This window comes from Patagioenas fasciata, chromosome Z (assembly GCF_037038585.1).
Source record: "Patagioenas fasciata isolate bPatFas1 chromosome Z, bPatFas1.hap1, whole genome shotgun sequence".
NCBI lineage: Eukaryota > Metazoa > Chordata > Aves > Columbiformes > Columbidae > Patagioenas > Patagioenas fasciata.
In genome coordinates, this window is record NC_092560.1 from 70117019 (window position 1) to 70130471 (window position 13453).

Sequence of the window (13453 nt, forward strand, 5' to 3'; positions counted from 1 at the left end):
TTTAATATTTTTCTATTTTAATAAGTAGGTAAATATTGGTAGATACTATGAAACAGGTTTGGGGAAACATTTCATAAATGCCATCCTGTAGCTTCCTATTTTTCATTATTATAGAAAGCTCATATTTCCTGTATTACAATTTCAGGAGTTAGCTTATGTGTTTAGCATATTGTCCCAGTGGAGTCTGCTGGTCCTGACTTACTAGCTCTTCCGTATGTTTTATGGCTAAGAGACAGGGCATATAAAAATCAATTTATAGTTGTTGTTCTTACTTTAGAAAAATATAGTCAACAAAAAGGGACAACTTATAATTTTTAAAATTTTATAATATGGATTTGAAACCATGTAGAACTATGATACATATGCTTCTACCATTATATGCAATGTGGAACAGTCTGAGCTCATCAAACTATTTTATAGTACTTCAAACATAAAAGTTTTAGTCGCCTTCTTAAGATTGTGTAACTTCTGCAGGTAGCCTTACATATAGTTGTAGTGTTATGTAGCTCCTAGCAACACAAAGAAGTTCAAAAGTTTCAGTGCTTACCATCCATAGGACAGTTCTTTAATCTATCCTGTTCTCTTAGTAATTTCCTAGACAAGGCACTTACACTTCAAAAATGGGGCTATCTCCTTTTAAGTGTAACTCGTATTTAATTCTTTCTATGAAGAATTTCATTAAAAGTATTGTACTTGTAAAGAGCTATCAGTATGTATGACAGTGAAAGGAATTGCTGTAACAAAATGTTCATATTTTGGCTGTGTATTTGCTACATTAAAAACATATTACTAGAATTACTTTCTGTTCCTCATTGCCATCATAATTTTGATTATATCAAAATATTTGACAGATGTGTATATCCAGAGGCTGTCTCAGGTGCAAGATACTTTGAATGAAATGCTTACAAAACAGAAAAGGGAAAGAGATACCCTTGCTAAAAAATACAGGTAAGTAGGACTGTATTTATAGGAAGCTATTCCTTATAGCAGTACTGATGGAGGTTGATAGAAAGTTAACACACAGTAGCGTGAAAGTAAAACTGTGGTTTTCATTCAGATTTTGCAAAAGCATGATCCATGTTGACTTCAGTTACTCAAGTAAGACTTTACATCAAGGAAGAACTTCAGGGTTTAGCTAATGCATAAACTGTTCACTGCTAATGCATAAACTGTTCAGTTACTGTTCACACAGTGAGCTTTGAAGTTAGGTGATGAACATACAGAAGGTGTGGGAAAGTACCCAAGTAAAAATTAGGAAATGGAGGTTCTGAGCAATTAGATTACTTTTGCAGCGTTGTGTAGGAAGGCAATAGAAACTTTTAGTGTCTCTGCCTCTGGTTTTGTTTCTTTAGCACCCTTGGACTGGTAGTAGTTCAACCAACAGCACACAAGAGCCGTATAGAGCAGTGACTTGAAGCATCATTGCAGACATGCCTTTTTTGTGAGGACACCTCAACTGTCAGCTGGGAGTGCTCACCTCCGTGCAAGCATGGGCTGTGTGAATTGTCAAAGTTCTTGCAAAGCCTCTCTGCATCCTTCTAAGAGGGACTGCCTGAATGCTGGGACTATGGACTAGGATTCTAAACCATGCTGCTGTTCCTTTTCCCACACCTTGTGGTTCCCCCCATCTTCCTAGCATGGTACCAGAGTAGTAGTGCAATCACTTGTCTCATGAGGGGGAATTAGGTGAAAAGAGTAGTATGCTGTGCTGGTGGCTTTTGTGCGAGAGGAAATGAGAAAAAAAAGTCTCTCACGGAAGGAGTCACACAGGGAGACCAGCTCAGCTAGGGAACAAGGTCTGATGAAGGAAGAGACATTCCCAGACTAATACACAATATAATAAACTGCTCTGTTTTCTTTTCGTAATAGTCATGTGGTATTATTACAGTTGTGGTTTCACAAAACATTGTGTTGTGTACACCGTAAAACAATTCTGATAGTATCATCTTTCAGTAGCTCATCCTGAGCTTACCTTAAAAGGCTCCAAATTAGAGCCGCAAAGACATTGAATTAAATAAACTGTTGTGATTTGTGGTTGTAAAAGAGCAGCCATTGATAATACAGACCCAGTTTTGATTCCATGAGTTAAGGGTGATGTAGGAGGACAAGGCTATTACTGAAGTTTTGATGTTTTGCATCCTACTTCTAGACACGATTCTGCTATTTGTTGTCCATAAACCTGGGATTTGAACTATAACCTTCATACATGATGAAAAGGTTGTTCAAATTTTAGGTATTGGCAGAGTCCTTTGAAAAAAATTCCTGTTCTCAGTGAGTTATATCTACTGTGTTTATTTTGTGTTTCAGTAACTCTGGTGTCCTTATTATTACTTTTTTTTTTTTGTCTCTATAGGGCTTCAGTGGATTCTTTTAAAAAAGGAGCTCTGAGAAAACAATTAGTTAATCTTGCTTCTAGGCAAAAGAGCCTGTTGACTGTTGCCCAAAACCAGGAACAATTAGTCCAGAAAATACAAAACTACAAAAAAGCAAAGCAAGTGTTCAGTGCATCGTGTTTAGATAAGCAAATCTCAAACTTAGTTATTTCACATGGAAATGATAAAAGTCAAAGCTTAACTGCTGATGAAGTCATGTGTTCTGATGTAGTTACATTTAGTATGGGGCTTGCTGCCAGCACAGCTAATGGAAAGAGAGTAGAAGCACAGCTCTCTTTAGAAAATAGATTTTCAGCTCAGGAATGCAGCCAACATCCACACATCTGCTTGGATGAGACAGGAGCAAATGAAGAAGCAATTAGACACAAAGAGGCTTCCGATCATGCTTTGACATCTGAAAACAGAGTAAGAGAATATCCCTTCAACAACATATCAAAGCCGACAAATGCAGAAGAAGTGGTGACGTTGCCTTCTGAACCTACTGTTTCCACTGCTAAAACAAAGTGCTCACAGCAAAAAGGCATTGATTGTGTAGCGATTGCAAAACAAGGAAACAAGTCTTTAAATCCCACTTCAGTGACCAACACATTAAATATTGTAGAAGCCCAAAGCACTGTTGTCAATAACAATGTCTGTCAGCCAGGCAGCGACTGTGAGCAGATTCTTCCAGATGAGGATCTACACAGATATGTAAACAGGGAAGAAGCTTTCCAGCAGCAGCAGCAGCAAGTTATTCGGTTAACATCAACAAAGAACTGCCCTAATTATCTGGAGCAAATGATGTTTCGGAGTAGTGAGAACTCATCTAATGCCAACTCAGTGCTTACAAATCTTACTTCAAATACAGATTATTTGGTAAACTTCAGTGAGAAATCTTCCCAGAGCTATAGTAATCAGAAATGTGAACAAAAACAAGTGAGATATAGAAATAAAAATAAGAAAAAGCTTCAGTTGATAGATCTCCTTGAATTGGGAAGGATTAAGCCAGGTGAAAATGTTTTAGAATTCAAACTGCAGGTAATTGTTGAGATATAATAATGTTAATAGTAATATGTAATGGAAAAAACTAAAAACCTAAACAAACACTAAAATGGGGAAACAGCAGTTCTCATGATTTAGTCTGCAACTTCAGCACTTGGTGTTGAATATTTTTATTTGTCGTTTACAGATAATCTTTGATGAGTTTTAAAGGAAAATGCTGTGGATATTGTCTTTCTTAGCCCACAATTGTAACACCCAGAATATTGCATGTGTAAGATTTGTGTCTAACTTTGCATTATCAGTTTGTTAACGTTTGCTGTTGCTAGAACCAGGAATTGTTGGTTGTTTTGCATTGTGTGATTTTCATATTGGAAGGAGCAGGAACGTTAAAGTTTTTATGACTTAATGTGATTCCTGGAAGGAACTGTCAAATCCGTCAAATAAAGGGGTGTGACATCAAGGATTTCATAGCGCTGTGATAGACATGAGTATGTGCAAAATTGCTTGTTGACATGCCATTTGGTTCTATAGTTTATGGTCTGGTATGAAACGTATTTGCAAAAGAGAAAAAAATAAACCTCTTTTTTTTTTTTAATACAAAAACATGTCCCTCTGCCTCCAAATACAGAGCAGATTTGCAAGGCAGCTGACAGTGGACTGGCTTGTTATTGAGCAAATGATGGAATTATTGACTGAATTCCTAGCTGTGAGTTAGTTAATTTCCAGGGCAACATTTTTATTAAAACATGACAGGTTCTTTTCAGCCAACTCAACAGCTGTAGCTAATGTAGAAAAGGCTCCTTTTTCTGCACCTATAATCTGCTCAGGAATGCTTTTCTGCTGAGAGTGGCTATTTCATGGAGTCTTGTGTTTCGTAACATAAGGCAGCATCAGTAAGTCACAAGCCTCTACGTTGGGATGTGTCACAGGTATATACACGCGCTTTTTTTCTTTAAACAATGTGTAATATTCCTCTGAACCTCAGGATGACTAAATGGAAGGACGAAGAATTCAGCATGCTTACTGTCATTTCTCAAGACTGTTATCTGTGATACTGGCTTGATGCAGATTGATCTTAAGGAATTATAACCCTGTATTGAAATGTTGATGTTTGGAGTGTAGAGAAATCAGTGATTTTCACTAGAATAAAACTGACACTCGTTTGTTTGTTGAAGATAGCGCTATGGAAACTGAAGTTTAGAAGGCAGTGTCTTTCTGTTGCAAAGAGGAGATGATGAGTAAAGTTTCCCTCTTTATCATTATAGAGATGTACTTGGGAACAATGTACAGCTAGTACATGTTCCTTAATTAAAGTTTACTTTGGGCAGGGAAAATGCAGTTTTTGAACACTGTAGACCTAAACTGTGGAACTGTGAACTGGATGGAGTGTTCATCAAAATATTTGGGTTAAACATCTTAATTTATATTCTTACAGACACTCAAGTCAGTGGATACGCTAGGAGGCAGTTCAGTATTTGCTGGTGCATCATTGTCCTATTCTGATTGTTTCACCTCACACATGCGAAGCACCCTTGCTAAATTCTAATGTAGTTTATCAGCAGCTAATTTCCTCATTATTTTGCTGTGTTAGCTTAACTGAGACCAGTGTAACAAAACCATGATTTACTGAACAACTATAAGCTGTGCTTCTGGAGGTGCATATATGTTTGTAGAACTAGGCTGTATTAGCATTATCAAAGAGACAGTGAAAATAAATTATTTTATACTTAATTTTGCAGAAGGTAAGGCTGTCAGGTTCCTTCTAAAATGTGTAAGTGATGTCCCTTGGCACAAGTGAAGTTTTTATGTAAATACATTTCATCTTTGAATCATTACTGTGACATCCATTTGTTTCACAGGTGTAAGGCAGATTGCATTTCAGCACAGTTTCATGTTGCACAGATTTGCTTCCTATGAGTTCCTGAGTTCACTGTTGGAAAATTAATTTATTCACAGCCTTGTTATGTCTAAGAAGACCTACAGTGCAACACACATAGGGAGATTTGTCCTCTGACAGTGGTGTCTGTGTGGCCAAAAGATGTCATTGTGGTGGAATAAATCTTCTTGCTTTACATACCACAGTTTATGATACTGGCATTAAATTATTGTTGGTTTTTTCTTTTTTTTTAAATCAGCATTAGCTGCAACTTCTCAGCTATATTGTTCCTTAGCATTTTTTCATGTTTTAAGTATGTTAATTCAGGTTTGTTACTATATGAGTTGAAAATTATTTCTCAATTTTTCTTTTTTAGGAATTTAGTTATAAAGCCACGCTCTTAAGCAATGGCAATATCAGAACCAGTAAGAAACAAACAATGCAGAATGCAGTTCAGTGGGTTAAAGACATACTAGGAAGTGATATTTCTGTAACATGGAAGTATGTGTGGAATAAGGTAGGCCTGATTTTACTCTGCAAATTAGCACTAATAAATGGCAATAACAGATTTCACGTTCCTGTTATTAAAGCAAAAGAGAGTACAAGCCTAAATTTCATAAACTCTTGTTATTCTTAATGAATAAGCAACAAAGAAAGGGCCACACTGTAGCTGTACAATGATGAACTAGTCACGAGTGCTGAGAGAATGTGGAATGTCCACTCTGTAAGCTGTCAGTGCTTTGAAATGAAAGTTTTAAAGATGATTAAGAGACTGTCAGGAAAAGCTAAAAGGTTGTAAGAATAAAAAGGAGCAAGATTATTGAAATGTCAGGATATCAGGGACAAATGTTGCAAAAACACTGGCAGATTATAGAAGGCTTTGCAGGTGGATCGTATTATGTTTTTTTCATTTAGAATTCAAATTAGCAAATTCAAATTTCTGCTTGATCTTGACAGACACACATTAGACTGTTAAGTTCATAAACTCAGTTTTATAAGAAAAGTGAAGTTTTTACACCCATCAGAATAAACACTAATTAAAATTATCAGATATCCATTTAGATTTGTTTGTACAGGTTACATATCTTGGGACACAGTTGTCAAAATTTATTGATGAAGAAGTGTCAGTTTCTGGTGACCTGGAATTACCATCACAAGAAGGAGAGCCTTTGGGTATGTACCACTTAAAATCTAATATTCACCATGAATGAAAGCAGCAGAAAGTGATTTGTAAAGAGCTTAAATTCCAAAATTCCTCTATTGCTTTCTGATAGTTTTCCAGGCTACATGCTTTTTGCTGATTTTGGGCTTGAAAATAAATAGTGCCAGAACCTACACATGATCTCTAAAGAAGTACATTTCTTCCATAAGTTGGTTGTGTGAAGAGAATAATTACTAAGGACTTGGTTGCTATGGGAAGAGTATTTATGTAAGATTTTATTTTAAAAATATATATAGTGAAGATTTTAGTGAGCTGTTTAAATATTTTTTGTATTCTGTTGGAAACTCAGATACACTAGTGTAAGTTCTAATCTCATGTACATCTTAAAATCACATTAAAAAATCTGTGTTGTTGGAAATCCCAGTATGCCCAAGCAACAGTAATAAGTAGGGGAATACTTTCTTCTCTGAAAATAAACAGTCATAAGAAACAGCATTAATATGACAAAATGACATTGAGCAATTTTTTCAGAACTGTCCAACAGAGTTAAAAACTTCAGCTTAATTTTGACAGTCTGTTCCCAGGGAAGCCCTATTCCCTTTGACAGCCAGTTGCACTTGAAGTCTTAAAAGCTTTGAGGTTTGTGATTGATTCTGTTGATTTAATGAGACACTGCACCTCATGTGAACTGGGATACCAAGCTTGTTCTGTTCTTAACATACTAAAAGTAAATTGAGAGATAGTAAGTTAAAATAACTAATTTGATATTCAGGCTGCTGTGTTCTACTGGTATTTTCTTCAGGCTAAGAGCATCCTCATTGTGAGTTTACATTGCCATGCTTTGATAACTTAAGTTTATACCACATGGAAGTGACTTAAAATGGATTTAGTCTCCTAACTTTTTAAGTGGCTTTTGAATATTTCACTAATTCTTGTAATTATTCCTCTCATAGAAAATTTATTATAAACATTGTAACTTCTAAATCAGAAATCCATTTATTCAAAAAATACTCTTGACAAACAAAAACCAGCGTGAAGATCAGTACATGTTTTTTGGTTGTTCCCCGCCCCCCCGCAACCCTGCCCCCAGCCAGCCCTGTTTTTCACTAATAACCCAGGGTAATCTGAAAGAAGTTTTATTGTCATGTGTAATTTAAACTCACAGTAATGCCTGCCCATTAGCCCTAGGTGAGAAATTGAGGGAGGGCAAGCCAAAGTGTTCTCAGTTTCAGTTCTGTTTTAGGCACTACACAGGCAGATACATAATAGGAAATTAAACCATGTCTTAAATCACTCCAGAAGAGGGATTAACCTGCACTGTTATATTGTGAGAACAGTTGAGAGTACGGTGCAGCTCCCGAATGGTTTCCAGGTCAGGTTCAGGACTCAGCTTGTTCCAGGTGCCGTTCCCAAAGGACACGTTGCCTGCAGCCAGCCTGCTCGACAGCACAGGAAGGTTTGCTGGTGTGAATGTGAGAAATTCTGTGCTGCTTGCCTGAGGACATTCCCAGGCACTCTTTTATCTTTCTAATATAGTTACAGCCTCTGTATTTTATAGTAGAAGTTCTATCCTGCTTTTATAAAGAGTCAGTCTTCTTTTTTTCTTTCTTTACTAATGAATTTCTTTCCTGTGCGTCCCAGTGCATCATTAAAAAGAAGACTGGGGCCTGACAATTTGAGTGTTTTTGGAGGAGAATGCTATTAAGTACCCCTCCCCCAAACTCCTTCCAGTTTCCCAAATCTTAGCTCACTGTTCACTAAGGTAACCGTATGAACGGAATGGGGAAGTGGGAATAAAATTGTATAATGCAGTGGCTGTGTCTAGCCATCTTTTAATGGAAAAAAGCAGCTACCACTGAACTTTGTACAGAGCCCAATTTGGGAAGCATGTCATAAGAACCTCTACTAAATCAAGGCCCCTAAACAAGACAGGTGAAGGAGTTGCTGTTCTGTGGCTACCAGCATAAGAAATGTCCCAGCTATTCAGTTTGGTTGAGATTAAGGTGCTTTAAGGTTTGTACAGCAGCAAATTTTTAGGTACCTGAAGAATGTTAATGCAAAATACTTGAAGAGCCCATGTAGTGAAGCAGTCCCAGACCAATGCATGTATATAAGAGAAACTAAATATTGCAATTTTGGAATTAGTCATCTAAATCCTAACTAAATTTAACATTATGCCCCTTCTTTGAGTCTGAGCTTTTAGTTTCTTCTAGGATCATGCAAGTAGGAATTTCTGTATTCAAGTCTGAGAACAAAACGTTAAGAAAATAAACAATACTTTTAGACTGTCTGTACATAGGAAAACAGAAGAAACAGTGATTATATGGCTGTGCTTTCTGATACATGTAATGATGACATAATGTTTGCTAAAAATGGCCACAAATAACAAGGATTCTGAAGCAGATATCAGCTGAAGAGCAGATGTCAGTTGCAGAGCAGATGTTGGTGTTAGATGTTTCACATTGAAATTGCAGCAAAGTGGCTTAAAATAAAAGCGTATCCAGTTGTCACAGTAAGCATGATATGGACATCCATTTTGCAGATTGCTGTTTCAGGAAAATGGTCTTTGGAAAACTGCATGAGCAGTGCAATTCCTATGCTCTGTCAATCCCTTACTGCCCTTAATAACCATTAGCCATCTGTAAAGATTTGAACAACTCTCGCTCACCTTTAGGTTATGAAAGACTCCAAAGTTGTGTGTAGTAAAGGGTGTTTTCAAGGCAATCCATATAATTTCTTGATAGCTAAAACGTGAGCTGTTTCAGGAAGTCTATGTTAGTGCTACTTCAGGTATCTAGCATACAATGGGCAGCTGAGCTCAATGAGGTTGCATGAAAGCAGATTAGAATAGTTTTACTGAGATAGTATGTGATATCTTATGTTTCTGTGTTCCTTGAGACTAGCAGTGAAATTCCCATCTGTTTAGTAGGCTACTTTTCAAGTTAAGTTTACATGGCATCTAATGAAACTTTGCCAAGGAAGACATACTTTTAAAATACAAGAACACCTCAGTCATCTTACGGCAGCTATGGCTGTGCTGGTAAAGGAGCAGAGGAAAGTACGCCCTTACACATGTCAGGTAGTGTAAAAGGCTAAGTGGAAATCTCAGCATTTACCTTTAGGAAAAATAAAAAGCTTGACTGTTCTGTGCATTAAACCTCCAACATTAAACAATACTGTTTTTTTCTTAGAACAAAGTTGTCTTGATCTTTTTATGCTCTCAGGAAATAATTTTATCACAAGGGACACCAGCAACCACAACCAGCACCATCAGAGTCCTGCTTCTGTCTCCATTTCTCAGCCTCTTGGGAGCTTTGACTTGAGCAATATTCAGCCAAAACCCCCATCGTTGCCACAAACAGAAGTTGTGAAAATGTCGCTGTTCACTGAAAGAGAAGCAGCTGCTGCCAGGGAATTTAAAAGTAAGATTTTTTTTTTTTTAACTGCCTAAAAAACCTAATGGTGGGTGCAAGGGCTATATGAAATATACAAAAGCAGAAAAAAAGTAGGTGGCATGGAATTGATTTGTGTCGGAGAGAGAAGGAGTGCTGGAAAAAAATGATGGCTTTTCTGATGGGTTTGGTTGGTCTGGATGACTCAATAATTAAGTTTTTCAGAGCTCAGTATGTTGGATTTGTGTGCCTGAATTAGAAACATTTTGTTATTTTGATGTATTTAACAAAATAGCTCCATATCATTTTCAGTAGTAGATTAAGTATCTCCGAGAAATAATAGATTAGACAAATGTCTTCTGGACTTAGATGAAGAAATATGATACAAAAGCGTTGCTGAACAGTTCTATGTAATGTAATTTAAAGGGAAAAGTGGACGTGTTCCTGCAGGGCCTCTGATCTTCATGGAGCTGACTGAGCTTGTAATTTTTTGTTTTCAGTGTTACATTGGTATGTTGATTACACATTAAACCTTGTCTTTAATATTCATATAGTTTAAACAGTGCTTACTGCACTTTGAGCTAGTATTTTTGCCTCTACCACCTTTGATTACACTGCCGAGGGCTGACCCTGATTGACTGCAAGCAGCGTGAACATCAGACTGGTCAGTTCAGGTGATGCTCTGCACTGAAGTGGGTAACAGGGCTGAGTCAGATCTGCTGTAGGATACAGAGGGAAATCAGAGGCGAAGAGCCTGATCAGTGTCAGCCATTGTAAACTGAAAGTGTACCCCACTATAAAGCAATGCTTTATGCTTCTAGTAGTCTATCCAGAGACCTTGCAGCTACAGTGCAAAGGATCAAGTAAACTCAAGAGCTGAGAGTACTCTGCGGAAAATGCTTTGTTATCCCACCTTGTTTTTTTTTTTTTTTTAATACGAGCAAGTAGGCTTGTTATCTTAAATGCCATGGCAGAATATTTGGGGAGGGATGCTCTTTAAAGTTATAAAAAATACGTTGTGTAGTAGATTGTATTCATAGAAAACCCAGGTTGAACTGCCCTTTTATATGAACTGAAAAGTTACACAAGTTGTGGCTCATAGGAGTCATGTTTCTTTACTAAACAGATGAACAGCCACATTCATGTTTTCTCAAATGTAGTTACTAGTTATAGTTCTGTTTGCCAGGATAATGGTCTTGTAGCATGTATGGTCCTTGCTACCCTATTATCCAAGTGCTTAATCCTGTATGGAAAGTTTTAGAGTATGAGTATAGAATCATTTTGTAGCAAAGGTAACTGCTAACAGACAGTGGGGCTTATGCCAAATAAGAGATTCGTTATACAATAAAAATTATATAGATTGAAAATTTACAGAAATGTTCCATATATAAATTTTTGTTTATACCTTCTACAGTTACCCTGTTAAATGAAAGAAGAAACTGCTTAGCATGCACTGTAACCTTTAAAACTTTTCACCAGCAGCACATATCTATCTTATAGAACCCGAACCTTTTGGATCCAGTTCTGAGGAGAAGCTTTTTGGGTTTCATAGCCTGACCAAAATATTTTTTAAAGCAAACACTGAAAAGCAAACTACTACTTAGGGAGATTCCTTTAAAAACAAGTGTCTCTGTGAGTATTTCACTGAGACTCTTAATTTAAGCTTTGGAAGTGCCATGAGAAGCCTCATAGCCCAGAGATGGATTTGCTGTATTTGTTTGCCCTCTGCATTTGTTTACAAAGAACCAGTCAAATACACGATGCCATTGCTGCTTTACTTCATGCTAAATAAATTCTGACTGTAAAACTCAGCTGTATAAATTGGCTTTTAGCTAGTTTACTTTCTGGGCTTTGTTAGTCCTGAAAAATGACAGAGGAGTAATTAATTTCATGTTCTTGCTAGTCAATGTTATGTTCTTGTCTTGTGCACTAGTACAAAGTTGTGATGCTGAAACTGCTGACTTGGCCAGAGAATATTTAAATCCAAATTAATTCCTCCAGTGGAATGAAAACAAGCTAGTAAGTATTACAGTACCTTCTAGGTAGCTGTAAAATTTGCCTACTAGTAAGCATCACATGGGTGTATTTGCAAGAATCTTCCATTAGACTTTAAATTGTAAACTCCTCAGTAGAGGGATGTCATGTGCCTCTTTGAACTGATTGAAGATATTATTTTGGTATTAGTCCAAACAACAAATCTAGCCTATTGTTGTGTATTTTTTCTGCAACATGTTTAAAGCTCCGTGTAATTATAATGCAAAGAAATGTTACTCGTTCTTGAAAGCTTGCAATATATTTTGTGCCTCATAGTGCTCCAGTTCAGAGCCCCAAATTCTGCTTAGGCTCAGACATTTATGTAAGAGACTGCTGGAAAACTCTACTATTCTTCATGGGTTTGGAGGAAATCTGGAAAAAATGATGAATGTCATTTAGTCATTGAAAAGTCAAGATGTAAACTGAGAACCCCAAGTTTATTTTATTTTATTTTATTTTATTTTATTTTACAATATGGCATGACTTAAAGGAACTTGATTCTGTATATCTGCATTTTTTTTACTGGGTACTGTTGAATTAGTGGCTTATCATCACCATCAGTAATGACAATAGTAATATGGAAGAGAAGTACTTGGATATGTTTAAAAAGAACTCCAACAAACAAACCACAAAATAAACCCCCCAAAACCACACACACACACAAAGAAAATAAAAACACACCATACAAAAAGAAAACCCTGACATCTAATACTTGTGTTTTCTGTGTTACCTATAGCAGAATATTCATCAACTACACAATGTCCCCATTTATGTGACTGTAAAAGACAGGGAGATTAACTATACATTCTTTGTATTTTGTACTTTGGAAGCAAAGTGAGATTGTAGACAAATACTTCTATCCATAATCATTTTCCATCTCAGAGTTATCTCAAGGTGCAGCTATTATACTCTTTTCTTTATGGCATGCAGACAAAATATTTAAAAGTATTTTCCATCAGTTTAAAGTTCCAGGCATTTGTTTTAGGTACTTACATACTTTAGAAAGAAGCACATAGTTCTATCAGAAGAATTTACAAAGCTATGTTTTCCAGTAACTTTGCATACCATGTCTGAAGTATAGACTTCCTCCATCTGCACACTATTCCTCTCCAAAATCCTCTATCTGCTCTTATTTGACTATCAGCAATAAGGTAAAAAGTAGAATGTTGCATGACTGACTCAGTGGTGAGCTATGTGACCAGCAAGAGCCAAACAAAATTCACTTTTTAGGAGGCAAAAAACCAAACCAAACAAACCCATGAAAAAACCAAGCAGCTTTCAAGGACTACATGCCATGGAAACCAATTCTAAGAATTTTATGCCTGTATTTCTTATCTGTCAGTCAGGTTTTTCTGCAACTGGAAAATCACTTCAAAAGTAACTAGGTGACAGTGTGACTGCACAGAACTATAGACTAATGTGTGTTAGGTGGGATCTATGGAGTTTGAAATAGGACTAGCTTCAAGTTAGATAAGGTTGCTTGGTACCTTGTCCAGTCAAATTATGGATATCTTCAAGGATGGACATTCCAGAACATTGCTGTACAACGTGCTTAACCATGCTCCTAGTGATTATTTTTCCCCATATATCTTACTGGAATCTTGCTTATTAAAAC

The 13453-nt window shown here is 36.6% G+C and overlaps 1 protein-coding gene across 1 annotated transcript in view; it reads left to right on the forward strand.

Moving 5' to 3' along the window:
* Positions 1–13453, forward strand: part of ANKRD31 (ankyrin repeat domain 31) — a 65992-nt gene that overhangs the window by 45154 nt on the left and 7385 nt on the right. Inside the window, exons 21-25 of the mRNA XM_065861371.2 lie at positions 852–948; positions 2354–3410; positions 5627–5767; positions 6327–6423; positions 9637–9834. Coding sequence (XP_065717443.2) covers positions 852–948; positions 2354–3410; positions 5627–5767; positions 6327–6423; positions 9637–9834 — 1590 coding nt within the window. The remainder of the gene's footprint in view (positions 1–851; positions 949–2353; positions 3411–5626; positions 5768–6326; positions 6424–9636; positions 9835–13453) is intronic.